The following is a 12,982-nucleotide window of genomic DNA, read 5'->3' as shown; positions in this document are numbered from 1 at the left end:
GGTTTGGCCAATCAGAACATATATTCCTCCAGACTACTGTGATTGGTTCAGAAACGGGTGTGTGACTCAGTGAGAGCTCTACTCCAGATTTGCTGGTGCCATTAGGAGAGACGTGGCTTCCTTGCACTGGGTTTGCTAAGCTGGTGTGACAGAAGTCTAGACTTTCTAATGACCATCTTTGCCTCTACCTAATCTACTTTTGGTCTCTACAGATTTGCCTGTTTGGACACTTCATATAAATGGAACCACACAACAGGTGGATTTTTCTTTTTTTTTAAATAGATGGCTTCTTTCACTTAGTATGATGTTTTCAAGGCTCATCTATGGTGTAGCACATATAGTGCTTCGTTCCTTTTTATTACCAACTAATATTGCAGTGTATGGATATACTCTATTTTGTTTGTCCATTTATCAGTCAGTGGACATTTGGGTGCCTTTGACTTTTCATGGACCAGTAAATTCCTTTCTGTGGTGAAGTCTTTCTATAACAGTGAAAAAGTTTGTAATGCAGACAGTTCTGAATCAAATATTGGAACATGTGATTTCATGAAAGACAAGTATGATTTGGACAGAGACAGTGAATAAAATATGAGAATTTAAGACAGGGGTGCCTGGATGGCTCAGTTGGTTAAGCACCCAACATCAGCTCAGGTCTTGATCTCACAGTTTATGAATTTGAACCCTGCATCAGGCTGTGTGCCGTCAGCTCAGAGTCCACTTCGGATGCTCTGTCTCCCTTTTGCTCTGCCTCTCCCCTGCTCACGCGCTCTCTCTCTCTCCCTCTCTCAAAAGTAAATAAACATTAAAAAAAAAAAAGAAGTTAATAAAAAAAAAAAGAAGTTAAGAGAGTCCTAGAAAGTCAGGGATGTATTGTTTATGTGATAATGTTACATTTGTGTATTATGTGTAAATTCACACTTAAAGTTTCATAATTATAAATCACAATGTTTCCTAATTATGATGTAGCTTCAAGACTGGCAACTGGAGCCTTGAGAATTCTGCTCTGAGTGTTGATCACCTTCTGATCATCCACTTCTCTGTCACTTTCACTGTCAATGAAGGTGGTTTGAGGTTGTCTGTAAAATAAGACTCAAGTTTCTCTCTTCGCCCCCGTCCCAAAGGCTCTAAAAACTAGCACACAAACATTTTCGAATTGTATCAGTGTTTTTGCTGCTAATAGTCATGGGAAGACAGATGTTCAATATCACAATCAATGAGTCTCCAAGAATCATTAAAAAAAGAATCTTCAAAAGCACTACTTATGGTTATTCCTGGCCATCGTCTAAATGTTAGTGGGACTCAGGCCAACGTCTTCTAGCTCAATATCCCAACCTTCTTAGATGCTCCTTTGGGACAGGGGGCTCTGCTCGTCCTAGAGGACCGGACTAATGACCTGCGAGCTTCTTGGAACTCTGAAAGTCTGTAATCTCTACCAGCTCCTCAGTTAACACCTTTCACAATATATTTAACTAATCAAGAGATGGAGAAGGAGAATAGACTCTGGGAGCCAGACAGACCTGGGTTTGAAACCCACTGTATTAATTTTCTGTAGCTGGGTAACAAACCACACACATAGTGGCTTGAACACATACTCATTATCTCACAGTTTCTGTGGGTCAGGAGTTCAAGCCTGGCTGGGTTCTGTGCCTCAGAGCCACACGAGGTTGTAACCAAGGTGTCCATCAGGAAGGGGTTCTCACCCCCAGGGTCAACTTCTAAAGAGTCACTTTAACAACTTGGATATGTAGATTTATGAACTTCATCAAATTTGGAAAGATATGCTCACAATATTTTTCTCAAATATTCTTTCTGCCCCGCTCTCTTTCTTGTCTGCTTCTGCAACTCCCATTACGTGTGTGTTCGAAGGCATCCCGTACATCTTTTGTTTGTTTTTTAAGCTTCTCAAAGCATGGTTCTTAAGCCATCAACACCAACTTGGAAGTTGTTGGAAATGCAAATTCTTAGGCTTTGCCCCAGATATATTGAAGAGACTGTGGGAAAGAGGCCCAACAATTGTGTGTGTGTGTGTGTGTGTGTGTGTGAATTAAAGAATAGTTGACATACAATGTTACGGTAGTTTCAGGTGTATGCCATAGTGATTTGACAAATCTATATGTTATGCTATGCTTACCATATACTTGCAATATCATAGACCATATTCCCTACACTGTACCTTTCATTCCCATGACTTATTCATTCCATAACTGGAAGTCTGCACTTCTTATTCCCTTTCACCCATTTGCCCATACCCCAACTTCCTACCCTCTGGCTACCATTAGGTTGTTCTCTGTATCTATGAGTCTGCTTCTGTTGTGTTTGCTCCTTTGTTTTGTTTTTTAGATTCCCCATGTAAGTGAAATCATATGGTATTTGTCTTTCTCTGCCTAACTTGTTTCACTTAGCATAATACCCGTACGTTCATCCATGTTGTTGCAAATGTCAAGATCTCATCTTTTTTTCTTTCTGTTTTTTCTATCATTTTTTTGGGGGGGGGGTGGAAGAGAGAGGAAAAGGAAAAGAGTTACAGAATCCCAAACAGGCTTTATGCTGATCATGGAGCCCAAAGTGAGGCTGGATCCCAGGACTCTGGGATCATGACCTGAGCCCAAATCAAGAGTCAGAAGCTCAACCAAATGAGCCACCCAGATGCCCCAAGATCTCATTCTTTTTTATGGGTAACATTGCATTGTGTACATACACCATATCTTCTTTGTCCATTCATCTATTGATGGACACTTATGTTGCTTCCATATCTTGCCTATTGTAATAGCTACAATAATAATAAACAATGCTACAGTAAACATAGAGATGCACATATCTTTTTGAATTAGTGGAATATCCAGGAATGGAATTACTGGATCATATGATAGTTCCATTTTGAAGTTTTTGAGGAACATCCATATGTTTTCCACAGTGGTTACACCAGTTTATATTCCCACCACCCATGCTCAAGGGTTCCTTTTTCTCCATATCCTCACCAACACTTGTTATTTCTTGCCTTTGTGATTTTAGCTATTCTGACAGGTGTAAGGTAATATTTCATTGTGGTTTTGATTTGCATTTCCTTGATGATTTGCAGTTTTGAGAGCATCTTTTCGTGTGTCTGATGGCCGTTTGTATGTCTTCTTTGGAAAAATGTGTATTCATATCCTTTGGCCATTTTTTAATTGGACGGTTTGGTTTTTTGGTGTTAAGTTGTGTACATCCTTTGTATATTTTGGATATTAACCCCTTATTGGATATATCATTTGCAATTATCTTCTGCCGTTCAGTAGGTTGCCTTTTGTTTTGTTGATGGTTTCCTTTGCTGTGCAAAATGCTTTTATTTTGTCATAGTCCTAATAGTTTATTTTTGCTTTTGTTTCCTTTGCCTGAGAAGACATCTAGAAAAATGTTGCTAAGGCCAGTGTCTGAGAGATTACTGCCTGTACTCCTCTGGGACTCTTATGGTGTCAGGTCTTACATTTAGGTCTTTAATTCATTTTCAGTTTATTTTTGTGTTTGGTGTAAGAAAGTGGCCCAGTTTCATTCTTTTGCATGTAGGTGTCCGGTTTTGCTAACACCATTTGTTGGAGAGATTGTCTTTTTCCCATTGCATATTCTTGCCTCCTTTATCATAGATTAATTGACCATATAAGAATGAGTTTATGGGTGCCTGGATGGCTCAGTTGGTTATACATCTGACTCTTGATTTTGGCTCAGGTCATGATCTCACACTTTGTGAGACTGAGTCCCATGTTAGGCTCTGCATGGCACAGAGCCTGCTTGGGATTCTCTCTCTCCTCTCTCCCTGCCCCTCCCCCTGCTTGTGCTCACTTTTCTCAAAATAAGTCAACTTAAGGGGCGCCTGGGTGGCTCAGTCGGTAGAGCATCCGACTTCAGCTCAGGTCATGATCTCACAGTTTGTGAGTTCGAGCCCTGCGTCGGGCTCTGTGCTGACAGCTCAGAGCCTGGAGCCTGCTTCCGATTCTGTGTCTCCCTCTCTCTCTGCCCCTCCCCTTCTAATGCTCTGTCTCTCTTTCTGTCTCAAAAATAAATTAAAAAAAAATTAAGTCAACTTAAAAAAAAAAGAATGTTTATTTCTGGGCTCTCTATTCTTTCCCATTGATCTAAATGTCTACTTTTTGTGCCCATACCATATTGTTTTGATTATTTTAGCTTTGTAGTAGATCTTAAAATCTGAGATTGTGATTCTTCCAGCTTTATTCTTTCTCAAGATTGTTGGCTACCTGAGGTCTTTTGTGGTTCCACATAAATTTTAGAATTCTTTGTTCTAGTGCTGTGAAAAACGATATTAGTATTTTGATAGGTATTACATTGAATCTGTAGATTTGCTTTGGGTATATAGACTTTTAAAAAAATGTTTAATCATTTATTTTTTTTTAATTTTTTTTTAATGTTTATTTATTTTTGAGACAGAGAGACAGAGCATGAACGGGGGAGGGTCAGAGAGAGGGAGACACAGAATCTGAAACAGGCTCCAGGCTCTGAGCTGTGAGCACAGAGCCCGACGCGGGGCTCGAACTCACGGACCGCGAGATCATGACCTGAGCCGAAGTCGGCGCTTAACCGACTGAGCCACCCAGGCGCCCCTAATCATTTATTTTGATAGAGAGAGTACACACATGCACAAGCAGCAGAGGGGGAGAGAGAATCCCCAGCAGGCTCTGTGCTGTCAGCACAAAGTGCAATGCAGGGCTCGATGATGAACTGTGAGATCATGAGCTGAGCCAAAATCAGGAGTCAAATGCTTAACTGACCACCCAGGTGCCCCAAGGGTATATGGACATTTTAACAATATTAATTCTTCTAATCCATGAGCATGGTATATCTTTGCATTGTTCATGTTGCTTTGCAATTTATTTTATCATTGTTTTATAGTTTTCAGAGTACAGGTCTTTCACTCCCTTGGTTAAGTTTATTCCTAGGGTTTTTGTGTGTGTGTGTGTGTGGGGGGGGAGGGTATAATTATAAATGGGATTTTTAAAAATTTCTCTTTCTGCTACTTTGTTATTAGTGTATAAAAATGCAACAGATTTATGTGTATTAATTTTGTATCCTGCAACTTTACTGAATTCATGTATTACTTTTAACAGTATTTTTTGGTGGACTCTTTGGGGTTTTCTTTGTATAGTGTCATGTCATCCAAAAATAGTGACAATTTTACTTCTTCCTTAGCAATTCAGTTGCCTTTTATTTCTTTTTCTTGTCTGATTGCTGTGGCTAGGACTTCCAGTACTATGTTGAATAGAGTTTTGAGAATGGACATCTTTGTCTTGTTCTTAATCTTAGAGGAAAAACTCTCAGTATTTTGCCATAGCCATCTATGTTTTAACAAGCCCTCTAGGGGCACCTGGGTGGCTCAATCGGTTAAGTGTCCGACTTTGGCTTGGGTCATGATCTCATGTTTGTGGGTTTGAGCCCTACATCAGGCTCTGTGCTGACAGCTCAGGGACTGAAGCCTGCTTTAGATTCTGTATCTCCCTCTCTCTCTGTTCCTTCCCTGCTTTTGTTCTGTCTCTGTTTCTCAAAAAATAAAATAAAAAATGTAAAAAACAAAACAAAACAAAACCCACAAGCCCTCCGGGCAGTTCCTGTACATGCTAAGGTTTGAAAACCACTGGTTTAGATAGTTCTGGATTTATTGATTTAGGATATCCATGTATCTTTCAATTAATTGATTAAGTAATTGATTCTAGTCATACTTGTTGAACTCCTGCTAGGTGCTAAGCACTGGGGATACAATGGTAAGATACTACCTCTACTCTACATGACCGAATACTGTTCTTGCACTCACTGGATCGCTCAGTGTTTTCAGGAAGGCTGCCCACATAAATAGGTTATGCAAAAATGTAGTTGTGAATAGTTATTGTGCGAGCCCAGGGCAGAGCACTAAACACAGAAATTCATCCTAAAACTGAAACAGGTAATCATTATTTCCAGGCTGAGCTGAGAAAAATCCTATAGAACCACTATGGTTTGAATAAAGGAGATGATGAGATAGCAGAGTGGGTAGAAATGTGTTGAGCAACTTTTTGTACAGATGGGGAAGAATCCATTTCTACTCTGGTCCCTAAATTCAATGTCCCATTGCTGAGCCAAGGACACTCTTATCCTTATATTACCCTTATCCTTATCTTTTTTTGTATGGATGTGATTATAAGGCAAGGTATATGTCATTTATCATTTGGTGTGAAAGAAAAATCTATGAGATTAAAAAGTTTGTAATGGGCAGTTTCAAATATACATGAAAGTAGAGAGAATTATATCCTAAACCCCTATATACTTAAAATCCAACTTTTGACCTAGTTGGTGTGAGGACCAGTAAGATCATGTAGGCAAAGCCTTTAGCTGAGAGCCTTACTCTCAGTAAACTTTCAATAATGACTTGTTTTACCAGTCAGGGTTCAAAAAAAAAAAAAAAAAAAAAAAAAAGCAGAACCACTCACTGGAGATTTGCTATAGGGATTTGATCTAATGCAATTGTGGAGGCTGATTTCAGTCTGTGAGGCTGTTGCCTTTGTGCCTGTTGATAGGACCCAAAGTCAGTAGGACATGCTGGAACACGCATCACTCTCTCACTGCCTGCAAGCGTCCAACCTCAATGATGTGAGGGACCAGTAGAAGATGGTGTCCTTCATCATGGAGGTAAATGCATAATTGGCCCAGCAGCTGGAGTTGCTAAAGCAGGATCCGGCGGAAACTGGAGGAGCTAGGGGCCCAGTCCAATAAGGAAGGTCAGCCTCGGGTAAGTGAGCTGCAAGAGAGCCTGCTACCCTGCAGTGACCTTTCAAACATAAACAACGTGGCTGTGCCTTTGCTCTTGTCTTCCAAATCTTTCAAATCTCTCGGGGTTGGCTAACCTAGAATTAGGGGAAATCAGAGACATGTAGTTTTAGTTATCTGTTACTGTGTAACAAACTACCCTGAAACTCGTAGCTTAAAACAGGACCAATCGTTTTAGTTCAGGAATATGCAGCTTGGGCAGGGCTTGGTGAGGACAGCTTATCTGTGCTCCGAATGGTGTCAGCCATAGTGGCTCCATAAACTGGCTGGAGGCTGGCTGGGGACTGGACTCCTCCGAATGCTGTCCACTGGAATAGTCAGCACTCTGTGTGGTCTCTCTGGCATGGCAGCCTTATGGTAGCTAGACTTTTTACTGGAGATTCAGGGTTCCAAAGATATATGACTCAAGAGAGAGGGAGAGGGAGCTACAGAGGGAGACAAACAGGAAGATGGGATTTCTATTCTGGTTGTCATTTATTAGCTATGCCACTTTAAGCAGGTCATTTATTCTCTCTCAACCTCAGTTCTCAAATTTTAAAGATCAGGATTCACTCTGCCCAGAAGATGACTCTGAGACAATAATTCGAGTGGAAGTAGTTTATTTGGGAGTTAATCCCAGGAAGTATCAGAAGGCAGCTGAGAAGTATTCAGGGAAGAGAGGAAGCTAGTCACCAGGTAAGTCACCACAGTGGGCAGCTGGAGCTTAAAACCTCTGCGGAACCCTAGGGAAACACTGTAAAATATATACCACAGAGCTATTTTGTCCAAGGGTTCAGGATCTGGGATATTTATACATCAATGCCCATCAGTCATTGGTTGAGGACTCTGGGGATTAATTCCTCAGCACTTTTTTTTTTTCCTTTAAGTTTGTTTGTTTGTTTATTTATTTATTTATTTATTTAGAGAGCACAAGTGAGAGATAGCAGAAAGACACAGGGAGAGAGAGAATCCTAAGCAGTCTCCATGCTCTGTCAGTGCAGAACCTAACTGGGGCTCCATCTCATGAAATGTGAGATTATGACCTGAGCTGAAATCAAGAGCCAGACGCTTAACCGACTGAGCCACCAGGTGCCCCAATTTCTCAGCACCTTTGGTCTACTGAGTTCCATGCAGGTGGGAAAAACCCTTAGACAAAGAGATACAGGTGCTGTTGGAGGAAAATGAGCATATTTGCATTGCTGAAGGGATATGAACAAGGCATCAACGGGGTTTGCTACAGAGTATAGTAGCTGTGTTTTAAGGTTGTTGAGGAATTAAAATGAGATGGTATTAAAAAAAAATCCACTCCTGGTGTGATGGCGCCTGTATTTGCTTTGGCACAGACCATTGCAGGATTCAAAGAACGCCCTCAGAGGTCCAGGAGCTTTCAATACTCACATCGGAAGACACTGCCAATTTCCTGAAAGGCAGTCTCAAGAAATGGCAATAATATAAATGCATTACCCACCTCCCTTAATAGGCTTCTGCACTGCTTGTTAAATTCTGTCTTTTCCTCTAATAACCTGTCACTCTGTGGGAGTTCAGACCTCTCCAGTGGTTCCTCATAACCCAGTCTCATCTACGCAAGACTTGCTACCTTGGTTAATCTTACCCAAGCTCTACCCCTTGCAGATCTCTGCCATCTTCCTCCCTCCCACTGCCTAGCCCCTAAATGTTCTGGAACTCATGATCTGGTGATATTGTCCAAGAACGGTTGCAAACCCGTGTTATTATGATATTGGATTCTTCAGTTCGTGGTCATTTGATGGATATCTGCGCCCCTCTTAAGGTTTTTGAGCCGAGGAGTGACACAATCCAATCTTTGGGAAGATTCTGGTGTGCAGGATTAAAAAGATAGGAAAGAGGGGAAAGCAGAGTCCGTGTGTGTGTTGTGTGTGAAGTTATTACAACTACCCATTTTGAGGCATGCGGGGTGGGAGGAACAGACTTGGCGAGAAGCGCTGTGAATGTAAAGGGACCGATGTGAAAGGGGCAAAGAAATCTTGGTGTCTCATAATAAAACAAGCAACGGCCTGGTGTCGCAAGACTCCGGTCCCAAAGCATGCGGCCACTGTCACCTGTGCAATGTTCCTCGAATCTTTCCTCAAGCGTAAGGAGGGAATGGGACTACCCCGCCTGGTGACAGCGGGGAGCGTGGGGACAGCGCCGGCAGCGTGCTCAGCGCGGAGTCTGCAACTGGATGAGCGCGCCAATCCCGTTTTCTCCTCTATAAAGAAAAAGGCGGGGAGATAATACCTTCCACATTTAGGGTTTGCGGTCAGTACTGAGGCTAAGTACCAGGCATGTGGTAGGCACCCAACCCCAGCCCGTCGCCTCCCCCGGCCGCCACGCCAGGAGAGACCCCAGGGAGACCTGCGGGGCAAGCGAGCTACCGCACCGGGCTCCCGGGCCACCCCCCGCACGCGCTCCCTCCCGCCAGGCGCTGTTGCCGGGGCCCGGGCACCGCCCCACTCCAGCGCGGGCCAATGGCAGCGCGGCCCGGGCACCGCCCAGCTCCAGCGCTGGCCAACGGAAGCGCGGCATGGGCACCGCCCTGATCTCGCGCGGACCAATAGCCGCGAGATCCAGCGCGGGAGCCGCCCCCGGTCGGGTGGGGAGGCGGGGTGTCGGTCACAGACTCCGCCCCTCTCCCCTCTGACCCGGTGTCTCGTCTCTCCGTCTTCCTGTTCCAAACCACGTGGACGCGCCGGGGGCTGCGGGGCTACGAGAGAGAGCCCGGGTCACCACCGCCGCTGTCGCCGCCGCCGCTGGGGTCGCGACCCTCGCGCCCGTCCGAAGTCGCTGCGCCCCAGCCGCCGGCACCTTTGCCGAGGGCGCGCACATGGCGACCCAGTCGCACTCCCTCAGCTACGCGGGCTGCAACTTCTTGCGCCAACGACTCGTCCTGTCCACCCTGAGTGGGCGCCCCGTCAAAATCCGAAGGATTCGGGCCAGAGACGACAACCCGGGCCTCCGAGGTACCTCGGGGCGGGCAGCGCGCAGGATGGGCGTGGGGGCCGCGGGCGTGCGGCGCCGATGCCCGGGGGGGCGGCGCGCGGGGAGCCTGCGCGTCCCGCGGGCGCGGCGGGGAGGGCTAGTGGCGCGTCGCCCCCGCACCCGGGCGCGCCGGGGCTAGGGTGGGGGAGGCGGGGTCGGGCCCGAGGGGCGTGCTCCGCGGCGCGCTGCGCTGGCGGCTCCGGGGCGCTGGTAGTAAACAGCTACACGTTTTCCAGCACTACGTGTTGCAACAAATCCCGGGCATCGCCCCCTCGCCCGCCTTCGGTCCCTCTTGGTCTCGCCCTCGCCGAGAACCTCTCAAAGGATAAAGGCAGTTTGCTGGACCGAAATGTGATTGGGCAGTTATAAGATGGAGAGAGATTTGGAGAGAAAAGTACCTACCACTGGTTGGTTCCGCGTCCTGTCCCAAAACACGTCTCAGAAACAGCTGCCCCCATGGACATCGGCCGTCCCTGTCGCCATGATTTCTCGGCTGCCCTCACACCTCTCTGTGGATGTGGATTAAAGACATTTTAAAAATTCTTTGTTTTTAGCCGTATCTGTGATGTGCGCAGGACGGAAGCTTTGGGATAAATTTTTTAACAGTCATGGGCCTAATTGCCTTGCCTTTAGTAAGAGATTTGGTGACAAGCGCTAAACTACAGGTTTCCGAGTCCCCCTTTTGCCCTACAACGGTGGATTGATTATAAAACAGGCCCTATTTAAACCCAGATCAAGTTAAGTGGTGCCGATTTTCAACTGGTCCCCTGGACACATGCATTTTAAAGCTTCTGTCTGGTTATCCCAAACTGAGAGAGCCCCCCGAAGTGGGGGGCGGGGGGGGGGGGAGGAAGGAAAAACCTATCTGCACCTTGAAGGAGAGGGTTTGTGGTTGGTCCTGGAAGCTTTGTGGGTCGTGTCGAAGTGTGTAATTTTGCACCAACTTCTGTACTATGTGGCCAGCCCGTTTCATCATCTGTCTGATGCCTATTCTGGAGGGTTACATTTCTGCTTCTCTTGAATGGTGATTGGTTGCGCATAAAGGGAAAATGCCATGTCATTGATGGAGACAGAGGGTTAGCAAAGAAAGAACCAGAAGACCCTTCATACCTGGTGACCATGAGAAAGGTTTGTGTTGGTACATGATTGTCTTCTGTCTACTGCTCAGAAACCCTGAGGAAGTTTAAGGAGGGACCCCAAGCATGGTTTATGCTGGGTATTCTCCACATTTCTTGCCCGTATTTTGTGTCTGTTTGGGCAGAGCAGTTGCTTGATTGCTTTCCTCTGTGGCATTCTCAGCCAGCTCTCCCCTTTACCTCCAGGTTACTCTAGAGAACTTGCCATTGGCTGGATATGGTACGACCAGCTTCTCCTTCTGTGAACACTGGGCGTAGTTTTTATTTGTTTGTGTGTTTTGTTTTAATAGGAATAGAAGCACAGTGTCCTGGAAACCTGGGATTTCTGTGGAAAATATAGTACCTGTAAGATACAATTTAGTGTTTGCCTTTCGACAGGTGGCCTCCAAACTAATATTTAATGTTCCAAAGGATTCTTCCCTCCCCCCTGCCCCGGTCCTCTGTTTGTGAACTTCTCTTCGCTGCCACGCACACGAACTCTCATTTCTTCCAACAGGGCCGGGCCACTTTGCACTTTTCCTGGAACGACGCCAGACTCCACTACCTGGGGGAGGTAGTGCTTGTTGGCAGATGTGCTGGTGTTTTATGGGGAGCACTATGTAGAGCCTTATTTTTCTTACCTGATTAATATACCAAGGGCGAAAAAAAAAGAGGCTCCTGATTTAGAGTTCTTTGTGCTGGTTCCAAGTCCTGAGAAATCTTGTAGATGTTTGCTTAATTTCTTCAAGAGGGAACTGAGATAAATGTATATATATGCATTCATAGTTACACACCCCTGTGTATGTATACATATGCATATCCACACACATACGTGCCTGTTTATGGATGTCAATACAAGTGGCCCCTGATACAAGATACATGGTCATAGTCGAGAAAGCCCTTGGTAGTTTAATTGAAGGTGTAGCCAGGGGGCTGTGTTGCCAATCATCTGTCCCTTTCTGACTCTTTCTGACTCAGGTTCTGAGAATTGGCAACAACTCAGCCTATCCAATAAAATCTTCGGCTTAAGTAGAAACCTTGCATCTCTTGAAGGTGCTTGCTTAATCATCCCTTCTGGAGGGTGGGGGGTGTGGGGCCTGCCTCAGGGGCAGTGGTTCAGAAAAGGTTACGGAGCCCCAGCATATGCAAGCCAGCATATGCAAGGCTTCGTGGGAGTGTAAACATGAGAAGCTGCTTGCTCCATCCTCCAGGAGCTTTCGAAGTAGGAAGTGCTTGAGAGAGTGGCTTGAGTAACGTGAACTAGGAAGGGCTGAGCGTTGTGAAGGGACTCCGAGGAGGTAGGGCAGAGGCTTCCCTGGGGCTTATCGAAGGAACACTTTCTGTGTCTGCTGCCGATCTGGACAGATAGGATGGTGACTGCCAGAATCACTGTCGGTGAAGGGAACAGCTTGTAAGTCAAAGAGTTCTTTGTTTATTACGTTGAGGTAAAATGCTTAATGTGTTGCGGTTGTAGTAGCTGGGTGGTTAAGAGCTGGGTCTGAGTCAGACCTTGGTTTGGGTCCTGGTTCTGCTTTTGCTATATTAGCTCTTGGACTTTGGGCGAGTTCTTTAACATTTCCGAGCCTCAGTTTTTTCATCGGTAAAGCGAGGCCAGCGTTACCAACCTCATAGGGTTATTGTAAAGATTAAATGAAATAACACTCGAAGTGCCCCGAACAGTGCCTGGCACGTCGGCAGAATAAACGTTAGTTAGCTGGTTTTACTACGTAACTTCTGCCTCGAGTATAGTTCTGCTGTCTGGTGTCCGAAATCCGTTCCTGCTTCTATGTGGGAACTTTTCACAACTTTCAACTTTGTCTTCTTTTAAAGAGAATTGTGCCTTGATTTTATCTTTTCTTTTCAGTCTACAGGGTTCCTTTTGGGTGACGCTCCCAAGTATTTGTATGTACTATGTATAACGTAGTGGTTTTCCACGAGGGCAGTTTTGCTTCCCAGGGGGACATTTGGCAGTTTTTGGAGATATTTTTGGTGGTCACAACTGGGAGGCTGCTTCTGGCATCTAGTGGGTGGAGCCCAGGGATACCATAAACATCCTGCAATGCACCAGACAACTTCCTCACATGAAGAATAGTTGTGCCCAAAAT

The 12,982-nt window shown here is 45.2% G+C and overlaps 1 protein-coding gene across 8 annotated transcripts in view; it reads left to right on the top strand.

The window, feature by feature from the left end:
• The window catches only part of RCL1 (RNA terminal phosphate cyclase like 1), a 98,521-nt gene that overhangs the window by 31,157 nt on the left and 54,382 nt on the right, over nt 1-12,982 (top strand). For 5 of the 8 annotated variants that reach the window (XM_019815716.3, XM_003995328.6, XM_023243281.2 and 2 more), the window contains exon 1: nt 9,465-9,743. The exons of 2 other annotated variants lie outside the window; for them this stretch is intronic. In XM_019815716.3, the coding sequence (XP_019671275.1) occupies nt 9,608-9,743 (136 nt within the window). In that variant the 5' untranslated portion in view covers nt 9,465-9,607. Of the gene's footprint in view, nt 1-9,464; nt 9,744-11,999; nt 12,289-12,982 lie in introns of those variants that run through there. One more of the 8 variants, XM_045042523.1, reaches the window with a different exon arrangement.

This window comes from Felis catus, chromosome D4, assembly GCF_018350175.1.
Source record: "Felis catus isolate Fca126 chromosome D4, F.catus_Fca126_mat1.0, whole genome shotgun sequence".
Classification (NCBI taxonomy): Eukaryota; Metazoa; Chordata; class Mammalia; order Carnivora; family Felidae; genus Felis; species Felis catus.
Note: the sequence above shows the minus strand (reverse complement) of the source record. Positions and strands in the feature narration are given on the sequence as shown.